General features: G+C 44.3%; 1 protein-coding gene across 1 annotated transcript; it reads left to right on the plus strand.

The window, feature by feature from the left end:
• Positions 1–2,988: 2,988 nt before the first annotated feature.
• On the plus strand, positions 2,989–8,177 carry AVPR1B (arginine vasopressin receptor 1B). Its single transcript, XM_057528291.1, has 2 exons — positions 2,989–3,931; positions 7,703–8,177. Exons 1-2 carry the CDS (start codon positions 2,989–2,991, stop codon positions 8,029–8,031), a joined length of 1,272 nt encoding a protein of 423 aa, XP_057384274.1. The 3' UTR covers positions 8,032–8,177.
• The last annotated feature ends 15,041 nt before the right edge of the window (positions 8,178–23,218 follow it).

A 23,218-nucleotide genomic window follows, 5' to 3' on the forward strand; every position in this document is an offset into this window, starting at 1 on the left:
GTTAGATTCTTACCTCACAGATACCCAAAATGAATTCTGAATGGATTAAAGACCTAAATAGTGAAAAAAAATATTAAAAGTGTTAGAAAAAAATACGGGATATCTCTGTCCTCGAGATAGACACAAAAAGCAGAAATGATAAAAGAAAATATTGATTTCATTAAAATTTAAACTTTCTTTGTAACAAATGACCCCATAAATAAAATTAAAAGATAAGTGACAGATTAGAGAAGATATCTGCAACGTCTCAGAATACATAAAAGATTCATATCAGAACATATAGAGATTTCCTACAAACTGATAAGAAAAACTACCTAATAAAAAATTGTGCAGAGGATATAAACAACTCACAGAAGAGGAAATCCAAACAGTAAATAAATACATGGCAAGATACTCAAAATAATTAGTAGTCAGAGAAATAGAAACTAAAAGCAACATGAGATGCTATTTTATACCTATCAGATAGGTGAAAATTAAAAAGTCTGTCTGTGAGGATGATGAGAAACTCAAATGCAGCTGGGGGGAGAATAAATCAGTAGAACAAATTTAGAGATAAAATATTTAAGATTTAAGATATGGTCCTATCTAACTGAAAATTCATATGTTGTATGACACAACAATACTGATATCAAGCATATACTTCTCTATGTACACCTGAGAGAAATTCTCACACACAAAGACACATATATAAGAATGTTCATTGCAGCATTAAAAAATAAATAGCAAAAAAAAAAAAAAAAGAAAAAATAACCGCTGGAAATAACCTAAACTATAAAAATAGGGCACTGAATAAATAAAATGTTTTATATTCACATACTCGAATGTGAATGAACTAGACCTATGTATTATCATGGACTGATCTCAAAAATAAAGTAGAATTTGAAAAGCAAGTTCCAGAATGGTATATGTAGTATGATATCATTTATGTAATATGTAACATTTTAAAACATATGTTTAAATATATATAACTTTAAATGAATACATCAAGAAATGACAGGCCTTTTGAGTTTTGCCATCAAGGGGAAGAGATTGTAACAGCTGGAGGTCGGGATCCAGTGACTGAGGTGGGTTATATATATGTTTTTTAAATGCACAGCAGTAGAGTTTGTTTGCCTGCCGATGGGAGTGATCCAGTAGAGAGACTTAAAATAATTATTCATAAAGAGCAAAATCCTTGAGAAGTTGGGGCTTGGGCTGCAGAGCACAAGAGGAGGATGCTAGGGTATTTTAGGTGAGAAATGGTGAGTGTTTGAACTGTGGAGTGGGATGAAGTGGAGATGAATGTGTGGGCTGTTCAGGACAGAGACTCTTCAAAAAGTGATGTTAATTGGGTGTGTGGGTGGGTGGATGACACTGTAAATGGGGGTCTGGTTTGATTATAAGGCAAGACAAGGGGACCTCTGGTACGATGATGGGTCCTGACCTTTCTGAGGGTGGTAGACGATGCTATTGTCACTCCTAAGGCACTTCTAATCTGCTCTGGAGAGTCCCAACAATCCACCTCCTATGTGTACTAAAAACAAAGTGAATTCCACAACCACTACCACGCACTACTTTCTCCGCTGAGTTCTAAGCTTCCTCTGGGCCCTGGGGGTCTATTTTTATTGCTCCAGTGCCTCTCACACACTGGCTGTTAGTCAAGGCTGCTCTAGGAAAAGCACACTGCTTTACTAGTTCCGTGATCTTCTAGAGCAAGTCACATGACTTCTGCGGCCTCAGTTTTCTACCTCACAGGGTGGTTAACTGCCTTGAGGCTACTGCTGGTGGAAGACTCGGCGGGAGGGGGGGGGCTGGGGGTTAAACCTTCCCCTGAAGCTCAGGACTCCAGGTCTAACTGCTCCCACCCCTACTTCTCTCCCGTCACCACCACTGACCCCTCTCCAAACACATCCTCGCATTTTCTTCCCCCCCTTTATGGCTCCAAGTCTCCAACAGAGTCTGTGGTCTGACGTCACCCCCAAGGGCCGTGGGCTCCGTCTGGGGCCCTGCCTCGCCCACCTGGCCACCCCTGCAGATTTTGGACCTTTCTGGGCTAACGGGGAGCCCCGTTCAGGGACCGAACAGAGCAGGCAGCCTTGGAGTCCCCACATAGGTGGGTGGCCACCACCCGTCCCCCGGGTGTGCACCTGTCTCGGGAGACAGTCCGGGGGTTCCAGGTGCGAGCCAGGGTGAGGTTATCTGTCTGTCTGAGGGTCCGTGGGTCGCGCCGGCTGGTGAGCGCTTGCTCGCCTCGTCCGCTTCTCTGGCTCCCTGTCCCTGGTCCACCGCCCCTCTGTCCCTCCTCCAGGACCCTCCCCCGACACCTACCCCCACCCCTCCACCCAGGCTCTCGGTCCTTCCTCCTGTGGGTGTCACCCCGCCCTCCTTTGCAGGAGCCAACCGGCGCGCCGAGGTGCCGCTGCGCTCGGGCTGCGCTACAGCATAAAACTCGCTCGGCCGAGCCGCTGCGCTCCAGCTGCCGCTGGTCGCCGCACGCCGGCCGGGGCGCGTGGGCTCGGCTGGGGCTTCCAGGCCGGCGGGCGACACCGATGGCCGGGAGCGCGCCTCCAACCAGGCTTAGGGACATCCGCTTTCCGCTTCCAGAAAAGTTTGGAGAGAGTGAATTTGGGGTGGATTTGGGAGTGGTGCCAGCTGCCCCAGCCTTCTTTCCCTTCCAGAGGCCTCACCATGCACAGCCTCATCCATTCTTCCTTTCCTGACACCTTGCCTCCCTGACCCCTCCTTCCCTTCGCTCCTGGGTTCCCCCTCCCCTCTCTGGGATCAGCATCTTCTCCTTCCTTATCTCATTCTCCATCGTCTTCTCTACCCCCATCTTCTTAACGATTTCCACCCAGTTTCAGCCTTTTCCCGGTCATCCCCAACCTTCTCCTTTTTTCCATCTTAAAACTTTCCCTCCCCACTCCATCTCCTTCAACCAACCTCTCCACTCACTCACACTCTCCATCCATCCCTCTCCTTCCTCCCGTTCCCTCCCAGCAAACTTCCACCATGGATCCTGGGCCTCCTTGGATCACCAGCCCCACGCCCGGGAGCACCCTCTCTGTCCCCAATGCCACCGCACCCTGGCTGGGCCGGGATGAGGAGCTGGCCAAGGTGGAGATCGGCGTCCTGGCCACTGTCCTGGTGCTGGCGACAGGGGGCAACCTGACTGTGCTGCTGACGGTGGGGCAGCCCGGCCGCAAGCGCTCCCGCATGCACCTGTTCGTGCTGCACCTGGCCCTGACGGACCTGGGCGTGGCGCTCTTCCAGGTGCTGCCCCAGCTGCTGTGGGACATCACCTACCGCTTCCAGGGCCCTGACCCCCTCTGCCGGGCCATCAAGTACCTGCAGGTGCTCAGCATGTTCGCCTCCACCTACATGCTGCTGGCCATGACGCTTGACCGCTACCTGGCCATTTGTCACCCCCTGTGCAGCCTCCAGCAGCCCAGCCGGTCCACCTACCCTCTCATTGCAGCTCCTTGGCTGCTGGCTGCCATCCTCAGCCTCCCTCAAGTCTTCATTTTTTCTTTACGAGAGGTGATCCAGGGCTCTGGAGTGCTGGACTGCTGGGCAGACTTCCGCTTTCCTTGGGGGCCACGGGCCTACATCACCTGGACCACCCTGGCCATCTTCATCCTGCCTGTGGCCATGCTCACGGCCTGCTACAGCCTCATCTGCCATGAAATCTGTAAGAACCTAAAAGTCAAGACCGGGGCCTGGAAGGTAGAAGGAGGGGGTTGGAGGACTTGGAACCGGCCCTCACCTCCTTCTGCACCAGCTGCAGCCACACGGGGGCTGCCATCCCGGGTCAGCAGCACCAGCACCATCTCACGGGCCAAGATCCGGACTGTGAAGATGACCTTCGTCATTGTGCTGGCCTACATCGCCTGCTGGGCGCCTTTCTTCAGCGTCCAGATGTGGTCTGTGTGGGACGAGAATGCCCCTGATGAAGGCAAGTGTGTGGTCTGGTGAGGGGTGGTGTGGGAGCACGAGGTGGAAAAATGCGGAGAGGAGAGCACAAGAGTATTAGGACAGGGTCACAATGGCTCACAAGGCCACATAGGTAACAAATAAGTGAAGCAGTTAGGAAAGATGGTGCCTGTCCCATGTAAAAAGGGACAGCTGCAACTCCCTTCCAGCCAAAAGATGCCATGTGAGTATCTTTTGCGTGAATTTCCATATTTTAAAATTTTGGTAACTAATGTAAACATTTTAAAATACTATTTGGCCCTAAAAATATATGACCATTAGTAGATTTGGCCGAGCAACTCGCAGTTTGCTAGATGTTTGAAAGGGATTTTCAAATGATTCCATCCAGGATGGCAATTTGTGGCCCATGAACTACATCTCTCAGCACTCTTCCCCCCTGCAACTGAACATGATGTTGAACTCCTTCTCAACAGCCACTTTCAATGAATTAGCCTTGGTGCACAACCCTGAAATTTCAAGTTCAACACTTTTGTCTTGCTAATGAGAAAGCAGAGGCTCAGAGAGAAAACATGACTTGCCCAAGGCCACACAGCAAAGCGAAAAGTAGGACCCAAACCTGGTGCCTCCTCGTTTTTTCCCTCAACTACATCCTCCTGCCCCCCGCGCCCCCATAATCCTGGCTCTGAAAGTGATGAGGAGAGGGCCCTTCCTCCTACGTGAAAAACAAAATGGGACTGTGTTCCGGCTGGCACATAGAAGGCCTTGTTCTGGTCATTTTTTGGAGTGAGGTAGATGGCAGCCTCCTAAGTTTTAGACACTGCCAGATTGTCAGGCCATTTGGGGGTGAACTTGTCCTCAGAAAGGTAGACGCGGTGTCTGGGCACCCAAAATGTTGGAGAGAGGTATTCAAAGACATCTGTTCCCGCTCCCCTAAGTGGGGGACAAGTCTGTGAAGAGGGGTGACTGTGTCCTCTGCAGTGCATCACATCTTATGCACAGCTCGGGGTATATAATGGGTGCAGCATGTGACTGCCCTAGGGAAGCCCTGTGCACAGTTTCCTCTGGAAGCTTCCCGAGGGTTCACTGGCCAACAGACCCTGGCTACCACTTCCTACCAGCTCTTAGGGAGTGGTCCCCCTTCCCTGTGCTTTTGTTTCTAATCTCATTTTGCTCATCCTAGGACACACTTAAGCCAAATGCTTTGTTCTTCTGGAGAGATGAAGTAAGTGGAAGGCTGTTCGTGTTGTTAACACAACTCTGTGAGAGAAGTGTGACAGCAATACTGAACTCTCACAGTCCCATCATACCCCTTCTTAACCACCTTTCAGACACCAATCTGGACCAGAGACTATTTATAAATTACCCTTAAAGCAATGAGCGTATTAATCCTAACCACCTGTAGGGACCTCCCTGCTCTAGTCAAGCACAGAATAGAAGGAAGGAGGGCTTTCTAGCGCCAAACACATTCAGGCCTTGTGCTACTTCGGGGTGACCGTCTCTACATCTGAGTAACCTGAGACTCAGAGAGGTGAAATAACTGGTCCGAAGTGCCACTGCTAGTAAGAGATGGAGCCAGGAATGGAATCAAGGTCTTGACGGGCCAAGCTTTAACCGTGGCATGGCTTTATGCCCAACGATCACAGCTGAGCTGATGGCACCAGGGGTGAGAAGGCCATTCACCCCTTTATCAAGGAACCTACAAGAAGATGGGGATCCTGCCTTTCAGCCAGCGCAGGCTTTCCTGCTCGCCTGCCGTACTCACTGTCATCATCAGCCTGTCCCAGAGACCCATGTATACAGTGACTTACCACTTACCAAGAGCCTCACTGAGTATAAAGTACAGGAACTAAGTATACCTCAGAAAATGTGCTCCCTCAGAAAATTGGAAGCCCTCTGGGACCTTTGAGTCGGGCTGACATTCATTACTTTAGACTTACTTTCCAGTACACTCAGTTTCCCTCCACAGCAAACTAGCCTCCTGGCCGCCTGTCCCTGAGTCTTTGGTGAGAAGCTGTCTGTATCCTTGCCCTTGGCCCTGCCCCCGACTGTCAGCTGAGCTTCCGTCAGAATGCAGTGCAACGGCTGGCCAGGACTAGTAGTGGATCTGCCCTCGGGGGCTGAGAGGTGAAGCCTCTGCAGACTCCAGTGCTCCGGGCCCATCTCCAGCCCCTGCACTGGGCCTGGCTCAGACAAGGCCAAATCAAACAGATGTTTCCCAAGTGAAGAAACTTCTGGAACCCCTAAGTCTCTGGCCTAGTCTAGGCACTACATATGTACGTCGATGGAGCAGACAGGATGAATACCACCCCTTAGCCAAAGTAACTTCCCAAGTCTTCTGCAGCCCCTGGGTATTAAGTTAACTGGGGAGCAGGCCAGAACCCAGACAAGCCTGAAGGAGGCTGTGCTTGTTGCTGAAGATGGTCCCTCCTCCACTTACAGATGCTCCCTCCTTGCCCTCACTTCTGTGCCCTAGACCTGCCCGTCCAGGCCCAGGTGCCTTCAGCTTCCTAACTCTATGATTCAAGCCTTCTCTCAAACATTCTGACCCTGTATCTTCCCTTCTCTTGGGCTATGAGTACCGCACTGGAGAGCATACCCTCGGGAGAGGCGCATGAGAAATCTGTGTATCGGAAGATTTCATGGTGCTTTACAGAGCAGGCACTTGAGCTTTGCCTTTGAGTTTGTTGGTTGAAATGGTGGCAGGGTGCAGGATGGCTGCTTTGAAGAGGGAAGACCTAGGTTCAAGTCTATGCCATAACCCTTAAGGTTCCTTCCAGCTCTGACGTTGTATTTGGTGATTCCACCTCTAAGGTTCCTTCCAGCTTAAGCATTGTGCTCAGTGATTCTACAGCCTCCACTGAAGAGCAGGGTAACTCAGTATGCAACCCACGCCATAACTGTAGCCGTGGTGCATCTAGCAGGAGGACGGGGCCCATCCCAGCAGCTTTCCTGTTGTCATGAGAAGTTTCATTTCATTTTCAGAAAGAGTATTGTATCTGGAAGAAATCTTATCAGAGTCTTTGAACTCTCACATTTTGACTGCCCAAGAGAGAAATTAGCTCCCCCACCCGCCAAGGATGGTGCATTCTTTGGATGTAATTTCTGATGACAGAGAACAAGTACTCGTCTGGAACAGGATGCCTGGATGCTCTGTACCTAGAAGGTGCACAGTTGGAGATGACATCATGGGACCTGTAGGGCTGTCAGGCTCCACTGATCGCCCTACCAGGTCCCTATCACTGACCTGGCACAGTCGATACTCACATGCAAAATGACTGAATGACAGAATGACTGGGACTGACCCCTAGGGGTCAAGGAGGACAGAATTCGGAAGGCAATGTGCACCCGTATCTATGACATAAGTGGGGATGGAGGTGTGCCTGAACGTGGCTAGAATCATGGTTATTTTTCCTGTATGTTTTATAGAAGTTGCTTCATCCTAGCTGTACATCCATTAGGGGATTCAAGATCGAGGTTTTGGAACAAAGACAGTGTCTCCTATTTGGGCCGGTCCTCTCCCGGACTATGTTTGCACCTCTAAAAGTCAACTCAGAGCAAGCCTCGGATCCTGTCGTCACCCTGTAGTACAAAACGAACAAATAAATCAGTGAGGCAAGACTCTGGAGTCAGGAGTCCCAGGTTCATGCCCCAGCTTTGTTCCTTTCTAATTATAGAACCCGATGTGAGTCCCAGGTCCTCTCTGGGATTCAATTTCCTTCTCCATTCAGTAGGGACCGGGACTCTTTCCCAGGTCTCTTCAAGTTCTGAAATTCTTGTGCTTCTCTCTCGGCAGATTCAACCAATGTGTCTTTCACCATCTCCATGCTTTTGGGCAACCTCAGCAGCTGCTGCAACCCCTGGATCTACATGGGCTTCAACGGCCACCTGTGGCCGCGTTCCCTCTGCCGTCTGGCCTGCTGCGGGGGGCCGGGGCCCAGGATGTGCAGGCAGCTCTCCAGCGGCAGCCCGTCCAGCCGCCGCGCCATGCTGCTGATCCGCTCCAGTGTCCTGCCCACCCTCAGCCTCAGCCCCAGACTCAGCCAGAGGCCGGGGCCCGAAGACCCACTGAAGGGTGAAGAGCAGGTGGACAGGGACACCATCACCGAGACCAGCATCTTTTAGGGAACGCTCCCTGGAGTGTGGCAGAGGGCCTCTACCCATCTCAGCACTGGATGTAAGTGCTGGGAGCACAGGGCTGGAGTTAGGGGAGCCCAGTTTGAGGCAGGGCGAGGAGGCCAGAATGGCTGCTCCTACTCTTGGTGACACAGCTGCCGTCGTTTGCTCCCAACCTCACGTGCTCGGAGTCAGAGAGAAGCAGACTGTCTGCTTCCCTGATCCTGCCATATTCACAGGGTGTCTGGGAACCACACGTGTGGTAGATGTGGTGCCCCAGATCTGACAGGCCTAGGGCTGTCCTGTCTGGGGGTCCACAGGCAGCAGGGACTCAGAGGCTGGTCTCCTATCTGGTTTGTCCCATCCTAACCTGACTAGCGCATCCCAGTTCAACCAGGAGAGGGAAGGAGTGAAAACCTTCGAGAAGGACCCTGTTTGCGTCCTGAGTTTTTGTTTTTTGGGGTTTTTTTTGGCAGAGAGAGGATTGTGTAATGAAGAAAGTGAATAGGTGTGAGGGCTTCGCCTGCTATGCCCACCTGTCTACCGAAGGGAAATGCAGGGTTAGCACAGCACCTGGTAACTGGTCAAAACTCTGCAAGCGCTACTTCTCTTCTCCCCACGCACCTCGTTTAGAGTTAGGGTGGGTGACGGGGCAAAGTATTGCATATTCTCAGTGGAATGACCCACGGGGGGTGAGCGTGAGAAGAAAGAGTGAGGAAAGGAGGAGATGAAAACGGTCACAATAAAATTCTGAGTGGGAGGAAGCCTCGGAGGCAGCAGGGATTGGTCGCTCTCCCTCCTCCCCTCAAGGGGTCCACATGGCTCCTGCCTCTTGGGGATGCACAGAGGAGACATCCTTTGAGAAAGTGTGACTCAGTCATGGCTCTGGATTTGTTTGAGGCTCTTCAAAGCTTCCACACGAATCACATGCTTGCCGTGATCAAATCAGGAGCCCAGGACTGGAAACTCGGCTCTGCCGTGGGGTATCTGTATGACCTTGGGCAAGTCACCTCCCTCTCTGGGCCTCAGCTCCTCACCTGTAGAACAGAGTTGATCTCTAAGGTGTTTCCCAGATTGAAACTTTCATGACTTTGCAAGACTGGAGAAGCATTCTCTAAGGACGTTCTAACCAATAGGCTCTGGAAGAATTGTTGTATTTTCATGACAATGACATTTATGCCCTTTGACTCAATTCTGGTGACTTTGGTTCCTGCCTTGGCCGTACTGTCCGCTTTTGCCCTCAGTTCTGTGACGCTGATGCCAAGAGAGCCTGGCAGGTAGAATCTGAGGCTTTGTCCTGCTCCTCATTATCCCCAGTGGGATTTATACCATGGGATAATCTCCCCACCATGATTCTGGTTCTAATCAAAGCGATGGTCTTGATGGTGGAAAGACCATCAGCTGAAGTCAGGAGAACTGGGTCCTGGTTCTACCACCATGTCACCACCAATGGCCTTGCTTTCTCCATTATGAGGGTCAAATAGGACTGTGTGTATGCAGGTGGTTTGTAAACTCTTGAACTATACGAAACACATGAATGAACCCCTACTAATGTAGGGATTGCTGATCTAATTAAGAGCTCCTGAGAGCGCTCTAGGGAGCAGTCACTCTCTGCCCTCCACTCCTAGGGAGGTTTTGAGGAGTGACTGTGGCTTTGGGGATACACTTCTTTAAGAGGCCACTTACTTCTAAGAAGTCTCATTAGGCTTCCTTAAAAGAAAAGAACCTAAGCTGAGTGTTGTGAGTGAACAAAGCACCCCAGCCCTTCAATACTAGAGAAGTGGAGAGCGGGACACAGAACCCTAATGAGACCAAGGCTCAAGGTGGATGTGGGAACCCACTGTCTCTCTTCACTGCACCCTGTTGCTAATGTCAGTCCCTGACATCCAACCACTTCTTCCCTGTCCATCTGTCCTGATGGAGCTGGGCTGAGGAGCCTCCCATGCCAGCGTGAGCTGTTGAAGTGCTCCTTCCTCTGCTTCCACTTCAGACCACAGTTCCTGACCCTGGTGCCCATAGGAGGTACTAAGTAAATCTTTGCTCATCACGATGACTGGGAGGTACAAGGGATACCGGCCTTGTACCCCCAAACCTGGGTTTGAGTCCTGATCTCACCTCTTTTCTACCTGTTTGAACTTGGGCAAGTTATCCAATCTCTCTGAGCAACAGACACCTCATTTGTTAAATAGAAATAACGATGCCCGCCTTGTTGGGAGGGCACGGATGTGAGGCTGTAGACTATACAACACTCTACTGACGTTAGAGAAGATAGTGGCCTGGCTCGGGATTGCATCCAGTGGGTGACTTCCAGGGCACTGGGCCCAGGAGACTCTATAGTAGGGAGGCGAGAAGAGACCTGGAATCAAGATTGGCTAGAGCCCTTTCCATGCCTACTCTGTGCCTTCTATAGCAAAGAGTAGCACATAATCCCACTATTATATTTCCAACTTTGCATCGCATGAGGGCGGATTTACTTGTGGTGGTGGTTTGGGGCCCTCCCTCTTCCTCCCATGGAAAGGCTGCAATTGACCTTTTCCAGAAAGCTAGTGCTGTCCTATGATGAGGGCAATGGGGAACAGCTGGACACTGGGCTGGGGGCTTCAGGAGCCTATTCCAGGAGGCTCCTGAAGGAAATGGCAGGATCCTGTCTGGATCTATGGATGATGGCTTTTGCAGTCCCTGTAGGAAGCTCTCACAGGCATTCAGAGCCAGCGCCAGGGCCTTGGATAGGGTCCAGGGAGGTGGGCCTTGTGGGAAGCAAGAAGGAGGTCCCGTGCTCTCTGGGTCAATCTCATTTCTGACAGCTCACCCCAGGAAAAACTGAGCGATACTGTCCCTGGGCTGAGCAATTTTGTAAAATGTTTATGCCTTCCTGTGGACTCTGTGAAATACAGTACTTCAGTCCCATGGAACCCATGTGGGAGCAGGGGTCTGGGGGGTGGGCAGGGCAGAAGATGGAAGGAGGAGGTTAATTGCTTGACTGTGGGCATTTCTCAGAATGGCTTTTTATGTTGTTTGGTATAGGCCAGTAATTTTGCAGATGACTCTGTGTTTTGTATGTAAATAGGTATTTTATCTATCGAGGGGCTCTAGCCTCAACCTAGGCCACAGCAACTCACTCCTGGGTCCAGAACCCAGACATGTGGTTGAAATTGACCAATACAACTACTTAATAACCAGGAGATTTCTGGGCATCTTTGTTTCCTATGAGCAATGACAATGGAATATGTAGGCTAAAATAAAATTGTGATCTCCTTGAACAGGACAGGGCCAAGGGGAAGGTTGAGGGGCGGGGAACCACCTTCTTGGTACCCTTACATTCACTTAAGAGGGAAAAGGAGACAAGAGTGACCTGGGATTTGCCCTGGGGCCACATGGTGGCAGTGTGGAGCTGAAAGTGTGTCTGAAGCAGTAATGACCCACAGGGACCTACTGGGAAAGTCACATGGGTCTTCCAGTTCTTATGCCATACTAACTTTCCCTCAAGTTCTAGAGTCTTGATCTCTCATTTGACCAGCTCTGTTGAGATACTTGGACGTGCAGTTCTTTTCGTCTAAGTTCACAGAGGATGTATTTGGCAAGGAGGGGCAAAGAACAAGAGGTTTCTTCTGCAGGGTAAGGGCCTGAGTATAGAAATTCCTTCCTGAAAGGGTGAGTGTATGAGGGAGGTAGGGGACCTCAATGATGAAATTATAATGTGTTTAGTTTAGAGGCCAGGGGCTTGGGTAAGAAGGCCTCTTGAGGCCCCTCTGGACCAGGAAGACTGTCCTGATCTGAGAGCAAATATCCCACTGATGTTGAGCATAAAATACCTCCTCACCCTGTGGGTCTTGCTGGCCAATAAGTTAGTGTCCCTCATGGAATTCTGCTTCAGTTCTATGGTGAGCATTGGGTGCTTGCTCCTTTAGAATAAAAATTCATGGAAGACAGATCACATTTACTCTAGTCTACTGTGTATTCCCAGTTCATCATTGGCATGTAATCAACTTTCTACTGGTTGCCAGTAGCAAATCAGTTTATCAGTACCTAGGTATAAGATAGTTTTGGAGAGATTTTATCCAGTCTTTAGCCACAGAGGAGCCCAGAGTGGGGCAGCATGATTCTTCCCTGGAGGTTCTGATGACATACAACATGGGAGAGAGTGACTTCATCGTACCAGAAGCTGTGCTCCTCAAATGGTGATTACTCGTACAGGCAACCGTTTATACGGATTTAAGCAGCTAACCCTTTAAGCTCACAGAGGTATCACAAACAAAAAGCCATTTTATTTCTAGTAACATGGCTAGCAATGAGGATCAGGTCATATTGTTAGCTGGCCCCAGTCATCAGCTTATTGGCCCAAGCTCTTTAGGATGTGAAATCAGTCCTCCTCTTCCCTTATCAGGTCATCTAAGTCATCTGCACCATTGATGGTCAGTCAAACCTCTGTAAGTCACTTGGAGTCACACTTTCAACTCTATTCTTAAACAGCAGTTGCCAAGAATGCCTTCCCCTTATAAGCAACTGGGGTGAATGCTAATGTTAACCTCTATGATATACTTACCTGCCGTGAAAGTCATACTTTTGAAGCCAATCATAGCAGAAGTTCACTATTGACCTTAATCAGGTGGTCAGTGGCATTCTTTTTTCTTTTCTTTTTTTTTTCCCACACACACACACTGTATTTTATTTTTACAAGAGATAAATAGACTGACACCAAGCATTGTACATGGATGACCACAACAAAAGCAACAATGATTGCAATTACCAAACATGAAACACACTTATACTATGTCATAATATTGACATTCAGTCCAGTAATCCTCCACTGTAACAGCTCCTTTACTTTGCAGTGAAAATTGATTTGTATATTCTTTTCCTCTGAGTCCTTGTGGGATTTTTTTTTTTAATTCAGACAGAAAGTCACAAAAATTATACTCATCCTCATCAGTTCACTCAGTCCCATGTAATTAATTTCTTTTTTTTTTCATCTTGATCTTTTGTTAGCACTTTTATGAGTTCATCAGTTTTTCATTAGAGTTCTGAAAATGCTTATTCATTCAGTTCAGCAGTACAGTCAGTTACCAGAAACCTGTACTTGTCAGAGTCTTTTCCATGAATTTCTTGAAGATGAAACCCTTTTATAGGAACATATTTGCAAAATCATCAGAGTACACCCAGAACTGTCTGTAAATGACAAAAGACTTAAAAATGACCATGGTTAAAGATTTGATGAAAGTTCATAATAATGCAGTTGACAAGAAAATTAGTTATTTCTGAGATATACATTTTAAAGTAATAACTAGGATTATTACTTATAACATTATACCAGAACATATAAGATTTTTAGACGTTTCCTGTAATGTCTGAAACATTTATATTAACATATTTCCATACATATTTCCATACAAATACAAATATAAGATTTTTAGAAATTTCATGTAATGTCTGAAACATTTATATTAACATATTTCCATACATATTTCCATACAAATACAAATATAAGATTTTTAGAAATTTCATGTAATGTCTGAAACATTTATATTAACATATTTCCATACAAATAACCCAATGAAAGTTTAGTATTAGTTGTTTTGTTTGTTTTTTTATACTGCAGGTTCTTATTAGGCATCAGTTTTATACACATCAGTGTATACATGTCAATCCCAATCGCCCAATTCAGCACACCACCATCCCCACCTCATCGCAGTTTTCCCCCCTTGGTGTCCATATGTCCATTCTCTACATCTGTGTCTCAACTTCTGCCCTGCAATCTGGCTCATCTGTACCATTTTTCTAGGTTCCACATACATGCATTAATATACGATATTTGTTTTTCTCTTTCTGACTTACTTCACTCTGTATGACAGTCTCTAGATCCATCCACTTCTCAACAAATGGCTCAATTTCGTTCCTTTTTATGGCTGAGTAATATTCCATTGTATATATGTACCACAACTTCTTTATCCATTCGTCTGTTGATGGGCATTTAGGTTGCTTCCATGACCTGGCTATTGTAAATAGTGCTGCAATGAACATTCGGGTGCACGTGTCTTTTTGAAATACGGTTTTCTCTGGGTATATGCCCAGTAGTGGGATTGCTGGGTCATATGGTAATTCTATTTTTAGTTTTTTAAGGAACCTCCATATTGTTCTCCATAGTGGCTGTATCAATTTACATTCCCACCAACAGTGCAAGAGGGTTCCCTTTTCTCCACACCCTCTCCAGCATTTGTTGTTTGTAGATTTTCTGATGATGCCCATTCTAACAGGAGTGAGGTGATACCTCATTGTAGTTTTGATTTGCATTTCTCTAATAATTAGTGATGTTGAGCATCTTTTCATGTGCTTCGTGGCCGTCTGTATGTCTTCTTTGGAGAAATGTCTATTTAGGTCTTCTGCCCATTTTTGGATTGGGGTGTTTGTTTCTTTGATATTGAGCTGAATGAGCTGTTTATATATTTTGGAGATTAATCCTTTGTCCGTTGATTCATTTGCAAATATTTTCTCCCATTCTGAGGGTTGTCTTTTCGTCTTGTTTATGGTTTCCTTTGCTGTGCAAAAGCTTTGAAGTTTCATTAGGTCCCACTTGTTTATTTCTGTTTTTATTTCCATTACTCTAGGAGGTGGATCGAAAAAGATCTTGCTGTGATTTATGTCAAAGAGTGTTCTTCCTATGTTTTCCTCTAAGAGTTTTATAGTGTCCAGTCTTACATTTAGGTCTCTAATCCATTTTGAGTTTATTTTTGTGTATGGTGTTAGGGAGTATTCTAATTTCATTCTTTTACATGTGGCTGTCCAGTTTTCCCAGCACCACTTATTGAAGAGACTGTCTTTTCTCCATTGTATATCTTTGCCTCCTTTGTCATAGATTAGTTGACCATAGGTGCGTGGGTTAATCTCTGGGCTTTCTATCTTGTTCCATTGATCTATGTTTCTGTTTTTGTGCCAGTACCATATTGTCTTGATTACTGTAGCTTTGTAGTATAGTCTGAAGTCAGGGAGTCTGATTCCTCCAGCTCCATTTTTTTGCCTCAAGACTGCTTTGGCTATTCGGGGTCTTTTGTGTCTCCATACAAATTTTAAGATGATTTGTTCTAGCTCCGTAAAAAATGCCATTGGTAATTTGATAGGGATTGCATTGAATCTGTAGATTGCTTTGGGTAGTATGCTCATTTTCACAATGTTGATTCTTCCAATCCAAGAACATGGTATATCTGTCCATCTGTTGGTATCATCTTTAATTTCTTTCATCAGTGTCTTATAGTTTTCTGCATACAGGTCTTTTGTCTCCCTAGGTAGGTTTATTCCTAGGTATTTTATTCTTTTTGTTGCAATGGTAAATGGGAGTGTTTCCATAATTTCTCTTTCAGATTTTTCATCATTAGTGTATAGGAATACAAGAGATTTCTGTGCATTAATTTTGTAACCTGCAACTTTACCATATTCATTAATTAGCTCTAGCAGTTTTCTGGTGGCAGTTTTAGGATTCTCTATGTATAGTATCATGTCATCCGCAAACAGTGACAGTTTTACTTCTTCTTTTCCAATTTGTATTCCTTTTATTTCTTTTTCTTCTCTGATTGCCATGGCTAGGACTTCCAGAACTATGTTGAATAATAGTGGTGAGAGTGGACATCCTTGTCTCGTTCCTGATCTTAGAGGAAATGCTTTCAGTTTTTCACCATTGAGAATGATGTTTGCTGTGGGTTTGTCATATATGGCCTTTATTATGTTGAGGTAGGTTCCCTCTATGCCCACTTTCTGGAGAGTTTTTATCAGAAATGGGTGTTGAATTTTGTCAAAAGCTTTTTCTGCATCTATTGAGATGATCATATGGTTTTTATTCTTCAATTTGTTAATATGGTGTATCACATTGATTGATTTGCGTATATTGAAGAATCCTTGCATCCCTGGGATAAATCCCACTTGATCGTGGTGTATGATCCTTTTAATGTGTTGTTGGATTCTGTTTGCTAGTATTTTGTTGAGGATTTTTGCATCTATATTCATCAGTGATATTGGTCTGTAATTTTCTTTTTTTGTAGTGTCTTTGTCTGGTTTTGGTATCAGGGTGATGGTGGCCTCATAGAATGAGTTTGGGAGAGTTCCTTCCTCTGCAATTTTTTGGAAGAGTTTGAGAAGGATGGGTGTTAGCTCTTCTCTAAATGGTTGATAGAATTCACCTGTGAAGCCATCTGGTCCTGGACTTTTGTTTGTTGGAAGATTTTTAATCACAGTTTCAATTTCATTACTTGTGATTGGTCTGTTGATATTTTCTGTTTCTTCCTGATTCAGTCTTGGAAGGTTATACCTTTCTAAGAATTTGTCCATTTCTTCCAGGTTGTCCATTTTATTGGCATAAAGTTGCTTGTAGTAGTCTCTTAGGATGTTTTGTATTTCTGCGGTGTCTGTTGTAACTTCTCCTTTTTCATTTCTGATTTTATTGATTTGAGTCCTCTCCCTCTTTTTCTTGATGAGTCTGGCTAATGGCTTATCAATTTTGTTTATCTTCTCAAAGAACCAACTTTTAGTTTTATTGATCTTTGCTATTGTTTTCTTTGTTTCTATTTCATTTATTTCTGCTCTGATCTTTATGATTTCTTTCCTTCTGCTAACTTTGGGTTTTGTTTGTTCTTCTTTCTCTAGTTTCTTTAGGTGTAAGGTTAGATTGTTTACTTGAGATTTTTCTTGTTTCTTTAGGTAGGCTTGTATAGCTATAAACTTCCCTCTTAGAACCGCTTTTGCTGCATCCCATAGGTTTTGGGTCGTCGTGTTTTCATTGTCATTTGTCTCTAGGTATTTTTTTATTTCCTGTTTGATTTCTTCAGTGATCTCTTGGTTATTTAGTAACGTATTGTTTAGCCTCCATGTGTTTGTCTTTTTTACGTTTTTTTCCCTGTAATTCATTTCTAATCTCATAGCGTTGTGGTCAGAAAAGATGCTTGATATGATTTCAATTTTCTTAAATTTACTGAGGCTTGATTTGTGACCCAAGATGTGATCTATCCTGGAGAATGTTCCGTGTGCACTTGAGAAGAACGTGTAATCTGCCGTTTTTGGATGGAATGTCCTATATATATCAATTAAATCTATCTGGTCTATTGTGTCATTTAAAGCTTCTGTTTCCTTATTTATTTTCATTTTGGATGATCTGTCCATTGGCGTAAGTGAGGTGTTAAAGTCCCCCACTATTATTGTGTTACTGTCGATTTCCTCTTTTATAGCTGTTAGCAGTTGCCTTATGTATTGAGGTGCTCCTATGTTGGGTGCATATATATTTATAATTGTTATATCTTCTTCTTGGATTGATCCCTGGATCATTATGTAGTGTCCTTCCTTGTCTCTTGTAACATTCTTTATTTTAAAGTCTATTTTATCTGATATGAGTATAGCTACTCCAGCTTTCTTTTGATTTCCATTTGCATGGAATATCTTTTTCCATCCCCTCACTTTCAGTCTGTATGTGTCCCTAGGTCTGAAGTGGGTCTCTTGTAGACCGCATATATATGGGTCTTGTTTTTGTATCCGTTCAGCCAGTCTATGTCTTTTGGTTGGGGCATTTAATCCATTCACGTTTAAGGTAATTATCGATATGTATGTTCCTATGACCATTTTCTTAATTGTTTTGGGTTTGTTTTTGTAGGTCCTTTTCTTCTCTTGTGTTTCCCACTTAGAGAAGTTCCTTTAGCATTTGTTGTAGAGCTGGTTTGGTGGTGCTGAATTCTCGTAGCTTTTGCTTGTCTGTAAAGCTTTTGATTTCTCCATCAAATCTAAATGAGATCCTTGCTGGGTAGAGTAATCTTGGTTGTAGGTTCTTCCCTTTCATCACTTTAAGTATATCATGCCACTCCCTTCTGGCTTGCAGAGTTTCTGCTGAGAAATCAGCTGTTAACCTTATGGGGGTTCCCTTGTATGTTATTTGTCGTTTTTCCCTTGCTGCTTTCAGTAATTTTTCTTTGTCTTTAATTTTTGCCACTTTGATTACTATGTGTCTCGGCGTGTTTCTCCTTGGGTTTATTCTGTATGGGACTCTCTGCGCTTCCTGGACTTGGGTGGCTATTTCCTTTCCCATGTTAGGGAAGTTTTCGACTATAATCTCTTCAAATATTTTCTCTGGTCCTTTCTCTCTCTCTTCTCCTTCTGGGACCCCTATAATGCGAATGTTGTTGCGTTTAATGTTGTCCCAGAGGTCTCTTAGGCTGTCTTCATTTCTTTTCATTCTTTTTTCTTTAGTCTGTTCTGCAGCGGTGAATTCCACCATTCTGTCTTCCAGGTCACTTATCCGTTCTTCTGCCTCAGTTATTCTGCTATTGATTCCTTCTAGTGTAGTTTTCATTTCAGTTATTGTATTGGTCATCTCTGTTTGTTTGTTCTTTAATTCTTCTAGGTCTTTTTTAATCATTTCTTGCATCTTCTCAATCTTTGCCTCCATTCTTATTCCGAGGTCCTGGATCATCTTCACTATCATTATTCTGAATTCTTTTTCTGGAAGGTTGCCTATCTCCACTTCATTGAGTTGTTTTTCTGGGGTTTTTTCTTGTTCCTTCATCTGGTACATAGCTCTCTGCCTTTTCATCTTCTCTGTCTTTCTGTAGCTGTGGTTTTTGGTCCACAGGCTGCAGGATTGTAGTTTTTCTTGCTTCTGTTGTCTGCCCTCTGGTGGTTGAGGCTAAGAGGCTTGATGGGAGGCTCTGGTGGTGGGTAGAGCTGCGTCAGTGGCATTCTTGTCTCTGTTTTCTCTGACATCAACATCCTGCTCCCAAGTATCATCACTGCTTCTGAGTTCAGTTCAGGTCAGTCCCTGGAGAATTTATTGAGTCCCTCCGTTGCGTCAGGCCTGCTCCCTTTCCTCTGCCTCTTCTCCCATCCATCAGTTGTCCATCCTTCTTCCTAAACTGAGGTGAGAAACCACCTCCCTCTGAGATGTTTCTTTCTGATTAGACCCACCTGATCTTAACATTCTTATACTCAATCTACTTAAACATTGATGAGCTCTGGTTTCATTGCTCTGTGTTAATTCTCCCTTGTCACATGTTGTTTTGTACATATTCTTGCCTGTCCCCACAACTAGGTCATACATGCCTTGACCCCATTCACATGATCAAGTCTTATTTTTGTGTTTGATCCTCCTAACTCCCAGGGCCTATCCAGAATTCTGCAGAAAGCAGGTGCTCTGTCCATGCTACTGCAGTTGTCCCCTCTCCTGGTGTGGGAACTGTCTCAGCAGTATCTCTGCCCAGTCTCTCTTGGGTGTGTTGTTGCTGAATCTCTTCAGCACACTCTTGAATTCTCTTTTTTTTTTTTTCTTTTTAAAAGAGATCAATAAAAAGTAGGGTTTTATTTCTGTTTGCAAAGATGGTGTCATTGTTGTTGACTTTGGTAGTGGTTAGTCTTCATTCTGCCTCTCTAATCAGTAGAATCTCTTTTTCCCCATTAAGAAAAGCTTCAACAAAACTGATAAACCTTTAGCCAGACTCGTCAAGAAAAAAGAGAGAGAAGGCCCAAATAAATAAAATCAGAAATGAAAAAAGAAGTTATAAACGACACCACAGCAATATAAAGGATCAAAAGAGATTACTACAATTATATGCTAATAAAATGGACAACCTAGAAGAAATGGACAAATTCCTAGAGATGTACACTCTCCCATGACTGAATCAAGAAGAAATAGAAAATATGAACAGACCAATCACCAGTAATGAAATTGAATCAGTAATTTAAAAAACTCCTAACAAACAAAAGTCCAGGACCAGACATCTTCACAGGTGAATTCTATTAAACATTTAGAGAAGAATTAATGCTTATCCTTCTCAAATTATTTGCAGAGAAAGGAATGCTTCCAAACTCATGCTACAAGGCCAGCCGCACTCTGCTAACAAAACCAGACAAAGATATCACAAAAAAAGTAAATTACAGGCCAATATCACCAATGGACATAGATGAAAAACTCCTCAATAAAATGCTAGCAAACCTAATCTAACAATACATTAGAAAGATCACACATCGTGGTCAAGTGAAATTTATTTCAGGGGTGCAAGGATTTTTCAATATCCACAAATTATGTGATACACCACATTAATGAATTGAAGAATAAAAGTCATTTGATCATCTCAATGGATATAGATAAGGCTTTTGACAAAATTTAACATTCCTTTATGACAAAAATTCTCAACAAAGTGGTTATAGAAGGAACATATCTCAACATAATAAAGACCATATATGATAAGCCCACAGCTAACATCATGCTCAATGCTGAAAAGCTGAAAGCATTTCCTCTAAGATCAGAAACAAGACAATGATGCCCACTCTCAACACTTCTAACCAAAATAGTATTGGAAGTCCTAGCCACAGCAATTAGACCAGAAAAAGAAATAAAAGGAATCCAAACTGGAAAGGAAGAAGTAAAACTGTCACTGTTTGCAGATGACATGATACTACACATGGAAAATCTTAAAGATGCCACCAAAAAACTACTAGAGCTCATCAATGAATTTGGAAAAGTTGCAGGATACAAAATTAGTATGCAGAAATTGGTTGCATTTTTATACACTAACAACAAACTATCAGAAAGAAAAATTAAGAAAATAATCCCATTTACAATTGTATCAAAAATAATAAAATATCTAGAAATAAATATAACTACGGAAGTAAAAGATCTGTACTTGGAAAACTATAAGACACTAATGAAAGAAATTGAAGATGACACAAACAGATGGAAAAATATACTGTGCTCATGGATTGAAAGAAATAATATTGTTAGGGACTTCCCTGGGGGCGCAGTGGTTAAGAATCTGCCTGCCAATACAGGGGACACGGGTTCAAGCCCTGGTCCGGGAAGACCCCACATGACACGGAGCAACTAAGCCTGTGCGCCACAACTACTGAAGCCCGTGTGCCTAGAGCCCATGCTCTGCAACAAGAGAAGCCACCTCAGTGAGAAGCCTGTGCACTGCAACAAAGAGTAGCCCCTGCTTGCTGCAACTAGAGAAAGCCTGCATGCAGTAACAAAGACCCAACGCAGCCAAAAATTAAATAAATAAATTTATTAAAAAAAAAAAAAAGAAATAATACTGTTAAAATGACCATACTACCCAAAGGCAATCTACAGACTCAGTGCCATCTCTATCAAAATACCAATGGCATTTTTCACAGAGCTAGAACAAATAATTCTAAAATTTGTATGGAAACATAAAAGACCCTGAATAGCCAAAACAATCTTGAGAAAGAAGAACAAACCTGGAAATATCACACTCCCTGATTTCAAACTATAATACAAAGCTACAGTAATCAAAACAGCGTGGTACTGCCACAAAAGCAGACACATAGATCAATGGAACAGAAAAGAACAGCAGTACCCAATCCTTTTGGCACCAGGGACCAGTTTCATGGAAGACAATTCTTCCATGGACAGAGGTGGGAGGATGGTTCAGGCAGTAATGCGAGCAATGGGGGCAATGTTTGAGGCAGTAATGTGAGCAATGGTTCAGACGGTAATGCAAGCGATGATTCAGGTGGTAATGCGAGCAATCGGGAGCAAGCAGCAGGTGAAACTTCCTCGCTCGCCTGCTGCTCACCTCCTGCTGTGTGGCCCGGTTCCTAACAGGCCACAGACCGGTACCAGTCTGCCGTACCGGTCTGCGACCTGGGGGTTGGGGACCCCTGGAATAGAGAGTCCAGAAATGAACCCACACATATGAAGTGTGGGTTAGCCTATGACAAAAAAGGCAAGAATATAAAATGGGGAAAGGAAAGCCTCTTCAATAAATGGTGTTGGGAAAACTGCACAGCTACATGCACAAGAATCACACTGGACTACTTTCTCACACCAGGCACAAAAATAAATTCAAAGTGGACTAAAGTCTTAAATGCAAGGCCTGAAACCATAAAACTTCTAGAAGAAAACATAGGCAGTACACATTTTGACATTGGTCTTAGTAACATTTTTCTTGGATATGTCACCTCAGGCAAGGGAAAAAAAAGCAAAAATAAACAATTGGGACTACGTCAAATTAAAAGTTTTTGTACCATGAAGGAAACTATCAATGAAAAGACTGTCTACTGGGACTTGCCTGGTGGCGCAGTGGTTAAGAATCCGCCTGCCAATGCAGGAGACACAGGTTTGAACCCTGGTCTGGGATGATCCCATATGCCATGGAGCAACTAAGCCTGTGTGCCACAACTACTGTGCCTGGGGTCTAGAGTCCGCGAGCCACAACTACTGAGCCCACGTGCTGCAACTACTGAAGCCCGCACGCCTAGAGCCCGTGCTCCGCAACAAGAGAAGCCACCACAATGAGAAGCCTGCGCACCACAACAAAGAGTAGCCCCTGCTCACCACAGCTAGAGAAAGCCCATGCGCAGCAACAAAGACCCAACGCAGCCAAAAATTAAATAAATTAATAAATAAATAAATTTATTAAAAAAAAGACTGTCTACTGAATGGGAGAAGAAATTTGCAAGTGATATATCCAGTAAGGGAGATATATGGATATCTCCCTTACTGGATATATCATTTACAATATATATACACGTATATACGTATACATGTATATATGTATATATATAGCCACTTCTTCTTTATTCATCTATTGATGGGCTCTTAAGTTGCTTTCATATCTTGGCTACTGCAAATAATGTTGCCATGAACATAGGAGTGCGTATATCTTTTTCTGCCATAAAAAGAATGAAATCTTGCAGTTTGCAACAACATGGATAGACCTAGAGGGTATTCTGTTAAGTGAAGTAAGTCAGACAAAGAAAGGCAAATACTGTACGATTTCACTTATACGTGGAATCTAAAAAACAAAACAAATGAACAAACATAACAAAACATAAACAGAGTAATAGATACAGAGAACAAACACATCGTTGCCAGAGGAGAAGGGGTGAGGTGAGGGGAGAAATAAGTGAGGGAGATTGAGATACAAACTTTCAGTTGCAAAATAAATGAGTTGCAGGTGTGAAATGTACAGTGTGGGGAATAATACATAATATCTTTGTATGGTGACAGAGGGTGATTAGACTGGGTGATCATTTTGAAAGTATAGAAATATCAAATCACTATGTTGTGTAACAGGAACTAACATAGTGCATAGGTCAATTATACTACAAAAACAAACAAACAAACTCATAGAAAAAGAGATCAGATTTGTGGTATCAGAGGTGGGAGTTGTGGGAGGGGAATTGGATAAAGGCAGTCAAAAGGTACAGACTT

This window comes from Balaenoptera acutorostrata, chromosome 1 (assembly GCF_949987535.1).
Source record: "Balaenoptera acutorostrata chromosome 1, mBalAcu1.1, whole genome shotgun sequence".
Classification (NCBI taxonomy): domain Eukaryota; kingdom Metazoa; phylum Chordata; class Mammalia; order Artiodactyla; family Balaenopteridae; genus Balaenoptera; species Balaenoptera acutorostrata.